The 14,292-nt window shown below is 45.1% G+C and overlaps 1 protein-coding gene across 1 annotated transcript in view; it reads right to left on the reverse strand.

The window, feature by feature from the left end:
• The window catches only part of LDLRAD3 (low density lipoprotein receptor class A domain containing 3), a 245,057-nt gene that overhangs the window by 154,112 nt on the left and 76,653 nt on the right, over positions 1 to 14,292 (reverse strand). Inside the window, exon 4 of the mRNA XM_042781309.1 lies at positions 11,976 to 12,110. Within this exon, the coding sequence (XP_042637243.1) occupies positions 11,976 to 12,110 (135 nt within the window). The remainder of the gene's footprint in view (positions 1 to 11,975; positions 12,111 to 14,292) is intronic.

A 14,292-nucleotide genomic window follows, 5' to 3' on the forward strand; every position in this document is an offset into this window, starting at 1 on the left:
TGACAACGTGACCAAAGTAGGTGAGACAAAGTCTGCCCATTCTTGCTTCTAAGGAGCATTCTGGCTGTACTTCTTCAAGGACAAATGTGTTCATTCTTCTGGAAGTCCATGGTATTTTCAGAATTCTTCACCAACACCATGATTCAAAGGCACCAACTCTTCTTCAGTCTTCCTTAGTCATTGTCCAGCTTTCGTATACATCATGAGGCAGCTGAATATAGAGTTCAGAAATGGGCCTCCATCTAACTGGGGCTCCATTTGGCAGAAAGTGAGATATTTCAGACATACACACTCTGAATACGTAATCAGGAAAGATCAATCACTAGACAATGGCATCATGTTTGGTGGAGAGTCAGTGAAAATGACGGAAACCCTCAACAAGATAGACTGACACAAAAGCTTCAACAATGGACTTAAACATACTCATGTTCATAAAGATGGCATGGGACCAAACAACGTTTCTTTCTGTTATACAAGAGATCTCCATGAGTCAGAGCTGACTCAGTGACAACTATTTTCTTTTTTCTCTCCCCTACATTTCTTTACCATCCTTGTTAAGTATCACTAGCTCCAAACACTCCATGGTGTCATACTGCCTTCTCCTTTAGTAATTCCTGTCTCTACAGAACCCTGATCACATTCATTTCCCCGTTCTGTATCTTTCTGCCATGGATATAAACATCTTAGAGAATCATCTGAAATCTACTGCCAGATTAGGAGCTGGAGAGCTGACAAAGCAGAGAACACCCACCATCTATGCATCTCTGCTAACGCCGACACCGCCCCTGAATTAGCAGTGCTGCCTGCAGAGCACAGCCAACTGTGGAAACGTGGTCCTGTGGACACCCCAGCAGCACGGTCATCGAGCTGTCTGTCAGTACGTCAGGCAGGGTGCAGAGCTGGGGACTCAGAGCTGCTGATTCAGTGCCAGCCCAGCCAGGGTGTTCTCATGTTGGAGGTTTGTTCTAGTTGAATAATTTTTAGAATTCATGATAAGGTTCAAATTCAAAATATTTTAAAAGAAAGACAATAAGGAACAATGGTAGGGGAAAAAAAAGACAATGGCATAACCAAACTTCAGTAACTCAGTATAAAGTTCTTTTTGGTTTTTGCATCAGGTTTCAATTCACATCCCAATTTTAAACATAGTATGTATTTAATATTATGTGAAGGCATATTTTAACACTCCCCCACTGTGAATTTTGCAATTCTAATAGAAAACATGCCATAAATTAAGTCTGTGGGGAATTGTCTTTCCCCAATGAATCAATGTGACGGCCCAGAATGGATCAATGACCCCAGACATGGTTCCTTCCCCTTCCTGCCAGATACTATCTTACCACTTTTGCTCCAAACGATTACTCTTGCAATCACAAGGCAAGTCCCCTTTATTTTTGCTAACTACTTAGCAAAAATAAAGCAATATCTTCCAAAAAACAAACTCACTTCTAACGAAGTTGATTCCACTCATAGTGACCTCCATGGGGTTTCCAAGGAGGTAAATCTTTACAGAGTAGATTGCATCCCATCTTCCTTCCACAGATCGGCTGGTGGATTCCAAAGTAATCAATAATTACATGTGGCTTTTAAACTGGTGCCAGTCCTTAAAATGGAGAGAACCACGTAATGTAGAGTCTTGCTTGTTGAATGATACAGACCAAGTGCTGAACATTCATTCAATAGTATTGGCTGAATGAATAAGGTTAACATGAGAGGCACCTCTGTTATTTTTCAATCAGACACTTTCTCTAAAGACATAACTGAGAAATAACTATAGTGCGCATTTTAGACAATGGAAGGCTAATTTAACCTTCTTGAGCATTCCCTGGAAGTCTCTGGTGGTATAAGTGCTTGGCTGTTACACAAAAGGTGTTCACGTCCACCCAGAGGTGACCTGGAGAAAGACCTGGTGATCTATGTTTGAAGAGGTAACCACTGAAAACCCTAAGGAGCACAGTTCTACTGTGACGCACATGGGGTCACCATGAGTCATAGTCAACTTAACAGCAACTCAATTTGGAACACATTCTGCCCTTGACCTGCTGGCAGAGGGTCCGTCTCACCTCCAGTTCACACTCTGGAATGTTCCACTGGTATTTCCACTTGTGTGAGATCAGGAAGCAAGATGCCAGATGGAAGTAAGCCTGGGCCTTGGCTCCTTACAGGTAGGCAGGGGGAGGAAACCCATGTCAGCTCTCAGACACAGAGTACCTTGGAGAACTCACCTGATTCTTTTACATCTGGCTTTTCTCCAAAGATGAAAAGGCGAAGGCTGGTAACTATGATGGCTGTCGGTCACACAGGGAAACTGTTGGCCCATAAGTACCTGCTCTGCGGTAAATGCTCTACAGTCTGCTTTCCAGTCATCTGTTGTCAGTGTGGGCTCGGAGAAGTTAAGTAATTTGTCCATAGTCACAGAGCTAGTAACTAGTAGAGCTAATGTCAGACCCTATCAAAAACCTGGGCTCTTCACGTATGATAATTACAACTATGCTAATATAGTTGCTAACCTGCACCGTGAGTAATTCAAACTCATGACAATCCCATGTGTGTCCTGTCGTAGTGACTTCAGCTGCTAATTGAAAAGTTGTCAGTTAGAATCTACTCAGTGGTACAGCAAAAGAAAGGCCTGGCAATCTCCTTGCATAAGATTAAAGCCAATGAAAACCCTATGGAGTGCAGTTCTACTCTGACATACAAGGCATCGCCATGAGCCAGAACTGACTCGACAGCACTGGGTTTAGCTTTTAATTAACTACTAAGCTGATGGGGAAAATCAGCCAGATGGATTTTTTTATTTTTAATTTTTTTAGCTTTCTCACATCTAACATTCTCCTCTGTGTTCTTCGTTCCTAGCACAGGGCTGGCACAGGGAGGTAAAACTCTCCCAAATTTCAGTCATGCTGAAGAAAAAGATGGGTCAGGGCCTGAGCCAGGATCCTCTGACTTCTGTCAGAAGCACCTCATGGAGCCTCCAAGGATTACGCTTGAGATGAAGAGGGACTGGGGCAACAGTGTGGGGATGTGACTATGGGGTGACTGGGAACAGCTTTGTGTGACTGAGACATTACAACACCAGAGAGTGGTCACCTTTGAAAGAGCTCAGGAACACAGGGGCCACATTTAAGCCCTCTTGGGAACCAGGACCCTGTTGTTGTTGTTGTCGTTATGTGCCGTCGAGTCGGCCCCGACTCATAGCGACCCCTCCTTGGGTTTCCGAGGCAGTATCACTACGGAAGTAGGATTGCCCAACCTTCCTTCCGAGGAGTGGCTGGTGGGTTTGAACCGCCAGCCTTCTGGTTAGCAGTCAAGTGCCTTAGGCACTATGCTACCAGAGCTCCCTAGTGAACAATTTAAGCTGCCCCTTGCAGAAGTAAGACTCTGGGAATGAGAGCCAATGACCTTCTCTACCATGGTGTTGCTATTAGTCACTGTTGAGGTGGCTTCAATTCATGGCAACCCCATGTTAAACAGAACAAAACATTGCCCAGTCCTGCACCATCCCAACAATCGGTCGCAGACCAGACTGCTGAGGTCTATAAGGTTTTCAGTGGCTAATTTCAGAAGCAGATCACCAGGCCTTTCTTGTTGGTCTGTCTTAGTCTAGAAGCTCCACTCAGACCTGTTCAGCATCCCAGCAATATGCAAGCCTCCACTGACAGATGGGTAATGGCTACGCTTGAGCATCTTGGCCAGGAGCTGAACCCACGTCTCCCTCATGGAAGGTGAGAATTCTACCACCGAACCACCACTGCCGCCCCCAGGAGAAAGCTAAAAACCAAATCCACTGCCATCGAGTCACTTCTGACTCAGGGACCCTCACTGGGTTTCCAAAACAGTAAATCTCCATGCAGGTAGACTGCCCCATCTTCCTTCCACAGAGCAGCTGGTGGGTTTGAACAGCCATCTTTCTGGCTAGCAGTCAAATACCTTACGCATGGCACCACCAGAGCTCCTTAGGAGAAAGATAAGGAGAGGTAATTGGGTTGTGGGATACCACAGGATGTGTACTGGAGAGAAAATGGCATCATACAGTCCTTTCCCCCAAATACGCAGCCCATTTCCAGAAGGCAAGCAGAAAGCATTGGCAGAACAAGAGAGTCTGAAGGAAAATCTATAAAAGGCTCCGAACCACACAAGAAAGACTGACTGACAAATCAGCTAATGAGGACAAAGCGCCTGTCCTTGGAGATTTCCTTCTGATGCAAATCGACCAAACCTGAGGCTGGCTAACCTTTGTGAAAAAGCAAAACTAAGTTAGGGCCCTGTCATCTGCAGAACAGCTGTAACCTTTATCACGTTCTAGAATTGAGACAAAAGCTTGATTCTCAAAGGGTTCTTAACAGGTTCACAATAAAGGAGCCCAAGAAAGAAGAAACAAACACAGGAAGTGTCTTCAACTAGACATTTGGGTTGGGATGAGGGGTCGCCCCTACTGGCTGGGTAACTGGCATTGACAAGTGAGGGTCCCCCCCATTGGCAGAGAATTCCAGCTCAGAACCAAGAAGGAAAAGCATGCACTGAGTGTTTGCTCTCAAGCTGTGTGAATTAATGTCAGCCAGAGAGAAAAGGGGCAAGTCTTCTAAAAGTCTGTGCTCTTATTCATGGTCAGTATAAAAGACCTACAGGACCTGCTGCTGGCATAAAATGAGCTGTGAACAAAAAAGTCTGTGGCAGACACTGTGGCTGATTAGTCCCTAGTGTCCATCCATTCTCTTTCTGCATCTTTGTAAGTTAATTTGCTAGGCACATGGCTACCTGCTATAATCAAGAAAACATTTCTCAGCCTCCCTGGCATCTAGGTGTGGACATGTGACTAAGATTAAAGTCTGCTGGATCATGAGTAAAAGTGATGTGTCCAAGTTTGGGATCATTTTCCTAAAGATGAAGCTGCCTTTCCTAATCTTCCACCTTTTTCTCCCTTTCTGATGGCTGAGTAATAGTGACCACTGCCACAACCTTGGGAGTCACATGAGAAGGAGGATAGAGTTCCTGTTGGCTTAGATTGCCACAACCCATCTCTGAGTTATTACGTGTGAGAGACTTCATCTCATTTAAGCCATTTATCTAAGCTATGCCCTTCATTTTATTTAAGCCACCATCATCAACACCCATGGAAGCAGCAGTCAAGAAATCAAATGCACTGCATTGGGCAAATCTGCTGCAAGAGACTTTTCTAAAATGTGGAAAGGCAAAGATGCCACTTTGATAGCTAAAATGTACCTGACTCAAGTCATGGTATTTTCAATTGTCTCAATGCATGTGAAAAATGGACAATAAGTAAGGAAGACCGAAGAAGAATTGATGCCTTGGAATTATGGTGTTGGTGAAGAATACTGAATATACCATGGACTGCCAGAAGAATGAACAAATCCATCTTGGAAGAAGTACAGCCAGAATGCTTCTTAGATGGAAGGATGGTGAGATTTTGTCTTACATACTTTGGGCATAGTACTGTGGTGCTTTCCACAAAGGAGACGTTTCAAAAGATGACCCGTTGATGCAGATTCCAACAGCACACACATTATGAGGGGCACAAGACTGCAAAGACAGGAGAACGTGGGTGTCACTTTATGGTTTTCCAGAACCGGAGGTGAACCACAGTGATGGCCTCCCTGAGTCTCCAGGGAGCAAAAGGAGGGACTGAGAGAAAGATGTGCTGAGAGCATTTGGTAGATATGGCAGCAACTGTCATCTTTCCAACATCATAGCACATTGCCACTTTTCACAGGCCATGGAACCGTCCCTTTGGGTAGCCAAACTGGGGCCAAAAAACAAAGGTAATTTACTGGATTGCATAACCCAAGAATGCTCTTGAAGCCACTAGTTGGGGTGAGGGTGGAGGACATCCAGCCCCTGAGCATTTCTCATCTACTATTCTCATCTGGGGGGATTCACAAGATCCATTATTTCCCAGCCTTAGCTATAGTATTCCCAAATCTCAATGAGATTTCCTCAGTCAGTGGGATAGCACAGCTCAATAAAACCAAGATAACCCAAATCCTTCCCATACCCCTCCAGTGAATCTCTTCACTGGAGTTGATCATCTTATTCCTCATTGTTTTCCACCTCTGGATCCATTTTCCAATGGAGGCATGCAGGGAGGAGGCCTCCACAAGCCAGCCTCAACCCACCCTCACGGCTTGCTCTCTGCCCCATTCCTGTCTGAAATGCACACTTTACTCCAGCTATTCCCAATCTCAGGAGCTCTGGTAGCACAGTGCCTAAGGCACCTGACTGCTAACCAGAAGGCTGGCGGTTCAAACCCACCAGCCACTCCTCAGAAGGAAGGCTGGGCAATCTACTTCCATAGTGATACTGCCTCGGAAACCCAAAGAGGGGTCGCTAAGAGTTGGGTCCGACTTAACGGCACATAACAACAACAACAACATTCCCAATCTTTGAATGTACTCTTCCCTCTGGCTAAAAGCCCAGCCCCAAGCTAGTTACTGGGTACATTTTTATTTATACTTGAAGACCAAAGAGCTCTGGGGGCACAGGTCAGCAGTTCAAACCTACCAGCTGCTCCGTGAACAGTAGATGGAGCAATCTACTTCCGTAAAGATTTACTGCCTCGGAAACCCAATGGGGGTCGCTATGAGTCAGATTCGACTCAGTGGCAGTGAGTTTTCTTCTTTTTAAAGACTGAGTAGAGATTTAGCTTCTCTGAAGCCTTGCCATATTTCCCTAAGAAAAATGGTCATTCTTTGCCTGCCCCCTGATCCCATGGCATGCTGTTCCTACCTCTATCGCAGCATTTATCACACTTTAGGGTAATTATCTGTAGGAGATTATGTTTCTCCCTTGAAAGACTGTGAGCAGCTTTGACCTGATCTACCTTTGTATTTCTTCCAGTCTCTCGGTGGGGCTGGGCACTACCAGACACTCTATAAATGATGTGTATGACCACATATTAGGAATAATCTAGAGAGTAAAGGTGGGTGTGTGTTTGGACTGGGTGGGGGCCACAAGCAACCCACAGAAGTATCAACATCCTCTGCACAGTCAAGTAGCACAGCATGGCCGTCCCCACTCAGTAAACTTGCAGAAGAGACTCCTAGAGAGCCAGCAGGCCCCACCTCCCCATGGCCCTGAAACTTGGTCCATCTATCTCTAGAACTGGCCCACTCTGCCAGCTGTCCAAACTGGAAGGATGGAGGCAGGGACCAGGAGAGGGAAGAGAATGAGAGACATGCACAAGACCCAAATGGGAGAGACCAAGAAAGCAACTGTGAAGATTACCAAGGTGGCAACCAGATTAGGAAGCAATTACCATCCCGAACAAGTGCAGAATTACTGTCACTTGCTTCTAAATGAGGGATGTTGTAGAAACTGCCAAACTCTTGCTTCAGTGGTTGAAGAGAAGGACGTTCCCATAACGCAAACGTTTGATTACCAAGAAGAAAACCCCACAGGTACAGAAAGTTGGCGATCAAGAAGGGGCGGCTATCAATCTCTCCCAACCTTGTTCTGTTTCTTCAACAGAAGTCAGCATCTCGGCCTTTCCCAGGCCAGCTGTGCTTTTAAATTGAAAGTGGAGAAAAAGGCTTCCACTTTCCTACCTCTAAACTCACCTCCAGCTGTTTTATTCTAAGAAAAGCTGAATGAATTATTTAAGGGTCATGAGTCTTCTCTGGGGACCCTCTCCTAAAGATCTGGCCATTGCATGGTGCCCACAGGTTTTGTGAGAAATATTCACCACTCATCAAATTCTAGGTTGTGACATTTTGGGTTGGGTCCTCTCAACCTAGGGTTTTTGTTTGTTTTAAATATAAAGCTCTCTTGCATTTACTCTTTAAAAACAAAACCAAAAATTCTCTCATCTTACACCACTCTGGGATTTCTCTACAATTATCTTTGAATACTCAGACCCCTGGCTCTGTGTTTCAACAGAAAGCAAAGGTCTTTTCCAAAAGCAAGCTCCCTTCACTCTGAATCACTCAGGCTAGTGGAAGACACGCTCCAGAAGGACAAAAAGCAAGCTCAAGTGGAAAAGGAGACAGCAGGTTCTCCAGTTGCACAAAATTAGCATCCCCACAGTGATCTGCCATGGTTATTTCTATCCTTGGCCACTCTCATGCAGTTTATCATCAGCGTTGGTGAAACTAGCTTCAAATACATTCTGAAGCCATCTACTGGCTGTGTGGGTGGGCTTTGGCACTGCTGACTTCAGCTAGGACTGACCTCAGGCTATGGGCTGGGTTCTGGTGCCACATTCTTCTTGGACCAGTATCTCCCAGGGCATGTCCTTCTGGCAGGTCACCGCAAAGCAAGAGACCAAGCCCAAGGGAGCAAGCCCATTTCTAGGCTCTGTTGTCATCACACTGGCTAACATTCCACTGGCCAGAGCAAACTCAAAATCTATGGGACAGAGAAATTTACTCTAGCCACTCTATCAGGTCACCCACAGGGTAGAGGGAGGGAGTGAAGAATAAGAAAAAGAAGGCACTTTACCACAGGTCCCATACATGAAGGAAAGGGTGGGATGTCAAGGGACAACAGACTCCAAATTTCAGCAGTGGGTAAAGGGTGGTTCCCACAATGGACCATACCATGCAACTGGTCACAATGGGTAAAAGTATGGAAGCCACTGATCAAACACTGGTGGCATGAGTTGTTGGCCCCTTTGCCCCACGGCCAAGACCTCTTCCTTGATTCCCTAAGCTATCAGGTTTTACTATCAGGTTTGGGAGGGCAGGGCTGTTCCAAAGTCTTTGTCGCTGTAGCCATTGATCTGTTCACTGTGAATCCAGGCTCCAGCTCTCCATCAGTCAGTCACTGGGTTATTAGGGGCTGGGGCACTGGACTGGAGTGGGATAGACTCAAGTGTGAGTATCCTAAGGTGATGGGAGAATGGAGAAGTTGATGGATTTGGTCATGGCTTTAAGGCAACTTGGTGGGTTGCTGACTCCTCTGACTCCAGCTCCAGGGCTGCTGTGGAGACAGAGGTGGTGAGGCTTTTATTCCAAGCACAGAAAACAAACATCAAAAGATAGCCTGGGAGCTGTCCTAATAACCAAGTGTGGCTCTATTGTTGTTCAAAGAGACGAATTCATAAGACCCTATAAGACAGAGTAGAACCACCCCATAGGGTTTCTTAGGCTATAATATTTATGGAAGAAGATTGCCAGGTCTCTTTCCCATGGAGTTGCTGGATGGCTTCTAATCTCCAGCCAACCTTTCAGTTAGCATTCGGGCACTTAACTATTGTGCCACTAGGTTCCTTAGCATGGCTTTACCAACCCCCAGGCAGCAGACCAACTAGCACCTCTCCCCACCAACAATATTCACCTTCAGCTTTTCACCATTCCCTGAACCCACCAAGCCCTTTCCCACCTGCCAGAGAGCCTCAATTCACTTTGCTTTCTCACTCTGACCAGTGCCACATCCTCTTGTTCATACTCCAGCTGTTGAATTTAATGTATGACTGGGTTGATGGCTGTACCCTACCTGAATGTGACTTTTTGGGGATATACAAGATGACTTGTATATCCCTCATAGACAGCATAGGGCCTGGTATCCAGGAAGTACCCACTGATATGAATACCCAGCTGAAGACACACACACACACACACACACACACACGTCATTGTTTGCTTCTGGGAAGGTGCCAAACTTCACAGTCAGCTTTCCAAATTCTCCTTAAGCCTCATTACCAGGATACAGCAATCAAGATAAAAGCAACTGCAACCCAATTGCCAAAATGCTCAGTTAACTAGCCTGGTGTTCCTGGCTTCTTCAGAACAGGACTTCTTCATGAAGCAGGAAGGTGGGCAAGCATCTAAGTTCTCTCTCTCTCTCTTTTTTTTAACTGAAAGAAAAACTTGAGCACAAAGAGAAAGAAAATATATCCATCATCATACTCAACCACCCCCATGAGCTCTCACGAGCAAGAGCTGAAGCGACTGCCTGGCGTTCTTGATCTCAGCTTAGTGCTAAACAGATCGAGGCGTGATGAAGGACACTCCACCACTTAGCTGTGGGGCCTTGGTCAAGGAACATTCTGTGTTTTGGATTCTTCATCGAGAAAGTGGAGGATGATAACAGCATTTAGTCACATAAGGATTTTGTGAGGATTAAATAGTAAAATGCATGGAATGATGGCTGACATTTATCTATTTGATCTGGAGCCCAGGGCACTCTTCTACAGACTAGGCCCAGTAACAGGTACGGTCTTCCTCCTCTCACTCCCAAATCTCCCATCTCCACTGGCCCAGCTTATAGGTTTTCATGGGTCTTTATTTATGATTTCACAAGTTAAGAGTCTCTTCTGTTTCTCCTCTCCTCTACTCCCCTCCCTCACTTCTCTTTCTTCCTTCCTTCCTTCACTTTCCTGGCTGGAACAAACGGCTAACACACTCAGCTGCTACCCAAGAGGTTCACGTTCACCCAGAGACATGTTGGAAGAAAGGCCTGGCAATCAACTTCTGAGAAAATCAGCCATTGAAAATACTATGGAGTACATACAGTTCTACTCTACCACACATGGGTGACCACAGTTAGAATCAAAGTCAGATATCTATCTATCACTCTAGAGACCCCTGACTAAGACAGTGATCCTTTCTCACCAGTGGTCTGTTCACGACCCATCTGTTCATTAAACAACACCTGAAATAAAAGCTAAACCAAACTCAATGCCATCAAGTCGGTTCCAACTCATAGCAACCCCTCCTTGGGTTTCCGAGGTGATATCTCTATGGAAGTACATTGTCCAATCTTCCTTCTGAGGAGTGGCTGGTGGGTTTGAACTGCCAGCCTTTTGGTTAGCTGTTAAATGCCTTAGGCACTACTCCACCAGAGCTCCTAAAATAAAAGCGAGGACCTTGAAAATTACTAACAACTACATGGAACTTCTCCCATCCATCTATCTCCCCACATATGAGTTAACCAGTTAACCATCATTCTTGTTGCTTTTCTTTTTATATTTTTATTAAATTTATAAACTCTGGTTTAGTCACACGATGGAATATTGACTAATAGTCAAAACAATGAACTCAACTAAGACACAATAATATACAAAAAGTATACAATGCATACAGATGATACCAGTTTGTAACAGAAATACATACTTTTAAATAGTTATTTCATACTGGATGTTCATTTTCAAATCTTTGTGTTTTTTCCTAAACACTGAAAGGATACATGATTTGAGTAAAAATGTATCTGATGAGCTTAACAGGGGAAGATATGACCTTACCCCACACACTCTCTCGCCCCAAGGTTCCCCACCAAAGCTTGCTTTGCCATCCCCCAGCTGTACCCTTCAGCTTCAATAAAACAGCATGGAAATGAAGAGCCCTGACATGAACAGGCAATCCATGCAGGAGGAAACAGTGGGAAGCCCATAATCAGAGAGATGCAAATTAAAGCATTTGGGGGCTATCAGTGCACAACTACTAAATCAGCAAAACCAAAACAGAACACCAGTGAGTGCCTGTGACAGGACAGTAAGATGGCAGGCACAGACAACGTTAGCAACACTGTAAACCTGAAAAAAGCAAACACTCCAAAGTTTAATCCTAAAGAAACAGTCCAAGGAAAAGGAATCTAGATGCCACCCTACAAGGCAAAAATTGAGAGAACCACAGTATAGGAGCATGACAGAATGTAATGAAGCCGGAGCAGCTGCATTTTGAAGGACTATGTTGGGCATTCCTACTTCCGTAGTGATACTGCCTCGGAAACCCAAGGAGGGGTCGCTATGAGTCGGGGCAGACTTGATGGCAAATAACAACAACAACAATGTGTATGATACGTGGAAAATACAGAAGACAAAATGTTAAGTGTGTGATAGTTAAAAAACCATGCTAACGCATGTACCCATGTGTACAAGGGCTGCAAGGTAATGGGCAAAAATGAACATAACTGCTGTCATGGTGGTGGCGGTGGGTGTTATTTTCTTCCTTTCAGTGTGCTCTTCAGTGTTACTTTGATGCTGAGCTTTGATTATGGTTTACAGCTTGAGAGGCTCCTACCTTGCGAACTTTCACAGCTTTCCTCATCACTGTTGTCTTGACAGTTGTTCTGCCCATCACAAATGAAGCTCTTGTCAATGCAGAGGCCATTCTTGCAGTGGAAGCGGGCGGTGGAGCAAAGCAGGGGGTTTGCTGCTGTGAAAGGAAAACAGAGCAAATCACGAGGAAGGCCGGCAAGACCCCATGGGGATCCAGGAACCTCCCTTATCAGGGGTATATCCCACATAGGAGGCTGTGGGCTCACCTTCCAAGATGGCAGACTCAAGTGCCATGCTGGGAGATTGGCCAGCCAATGACTAGGACAGGCAAGACCTACTCTGCTCCATTCTAAAGGTTCCTTCCCCCAAACCACCATGCTGGTGCCATGTAACCATACCAGCATGGCTAGCATTCCTCACCCTAAGCAATCAACCTCTAGACTGGCCAGCAGCCTTCCAAGGAGCCCCCTGAAAAAGTCAAGAGGTGAATGGTTGATGATAGGAGAGGAGAAAGAGCAAAGTCAGAAAGAGTAGCTAAATAGGGGGCCCATGAATCTCTTTCACCAAAGGAGAAATGACATGATCTGGCCCAAAAGCTACACAGACTCCTTCCAACTCCTTAACTATGCACCAGGCTCTTAATTCCTGGTGTATTTTATGGCTCACCAAAGTCAATTCAGTGGTCTTGATTTCCTCTTTCCAATCAAAGAAGCCCATTAACCTAGTTGATTTTCTTAATGGCTTCCATGTGAGACTCCTTGTTCTAGGCACTTTCTGGAGTTTCAAGAGGAAAAACACATATGGTCCTTTCTTTCCACAAAAAGGATGGTAACTGGCCAGTGTGAGGTCAACACAAACTACTCAACAACACAAAAGCAAATTTCCACATGAAACTAGTATTTCTACCGTATAATTTACCTTGCTTATGTAGTCCTTGCAGCATGATTCAAACAAGGCTCATTCCAGAGATCTGAGATCAATAAATTGAAGCAACAAAGTGGGAAGATATTCTAATTCCAGCTCTGATATGTATTACCTGTGGAATCTTGGACAAATCCCTTTGCCTACCTGAGCCTTGGTCTCTGTATCAGTGGACAAGAGCAGCTATATAGTATGTAGGGTCCAGTGCAAACTGAAAATGCAGGGGTCATTGTTCAAAAGTTACTAAAAAATTCAAGATAGCAACTGCAGAGGACAAAACCAAGCATGGGGTCTCTCTAAGCTCCTGACCCTGTGTGACTGAACTGGCTGCAAGTCCAGGAAGTCAGCTCTGTTAATTACAGTAGCAATTTGCCCATCAAATGAGATGACATGTGAGAAAATGTGGAGTGCAGAGTCAGCTACATAGCACTGGTTTGTGGAATGTTAGAATAGCTCTCCTAGTTATGTCTGCCTTGGTCCCACAGAGCCTGGCTCTCCCTCAAGGAGTGATGTTGGCTCTAAATCAAAGGGCTTATTTTGGATTTCAGTTAGGGCACTGAGCTCCCACCTTCATGACATGTGGTGGGAAAAATACCAGACAGGGATGGCACATCCAGCACGGGATCAGGGACAAGCCAGCTCATGTATCTCTTGGTTTTTCCACAATGGCAGGACCACAGTTGTAACATACCTTCCCCATACCATTCACGGGATACTGTTAAGACACACAGAAATCAAGGCTGCAAGAATTTGTAAACTTCAGCTATGTAAATCCAGAGAAGCACTGGGGACTCAGCAGTAGAATTCTCACAATCCATGTGGGATCCCGGATTCCATTCTTGGTCAATACACCTCATGTGCAGCCACCATCCTGTGTTGCTATGATGCTACACAGGTTTCAGTGGAGCTTCCAGACTAAGATGGACTATAAAGAAAGGTCTGGTGATCTACTTCCAAAACTCAGCCAGTGGAAATCAGTCTAGTCCACAGCTTGTCATGGGGAAGGCAGTTCCGTTCCCTTGTGTGTCGGGTCACCATGAATCGGCGACTAACTTGAAGGCAGCTGACAGCAACAGCATGTAAACCCAAAGGACTGGAGATTTTTTGGTTTTGTTTTAAATTATTCAATTCAGAAAGTTTGCTTTGAAGAGTCAGAGGAGGCAGGGAGATGTGGAAGCCAGCCGGCTCCGTTTTGAGGATGATGGCCTAGTGTAAAGTCAAACAAAAGCAGCCTGGCCCACAAATGAAGTTTCAATTATTTAAATTGCTGTGGGCTTGAAAGTGGCTCAACTTGATCAAGCTGAAACCAATGCCTGATTTCAGCCAAACCAAAACAGTGAAACACAAAACCACAAATCACATTCATTTTCTGTCCAAGGCAGCCCTCCAAACCCTAGCTTATCACCCTCCCCTAATGG

This window comes from Orycteropus afer, unplaced genomic scaffold, assembly GCF_000298275.1.
Source record: "Orycteropus afer afer isolate SDZICR_OR568_19922 unplaced genomic scaffold, OryAfe1.0 scaffold00103, whole genome shotgun sequence".
In the NCBI taxonomy this organism is placed as follows: domain Eukaryota; kingdom Metazoa; phylum Chordata; class Mammalia; order Tubulidentata; family Orycteropodidae; genus Orycteropus; species Orycteropus afer.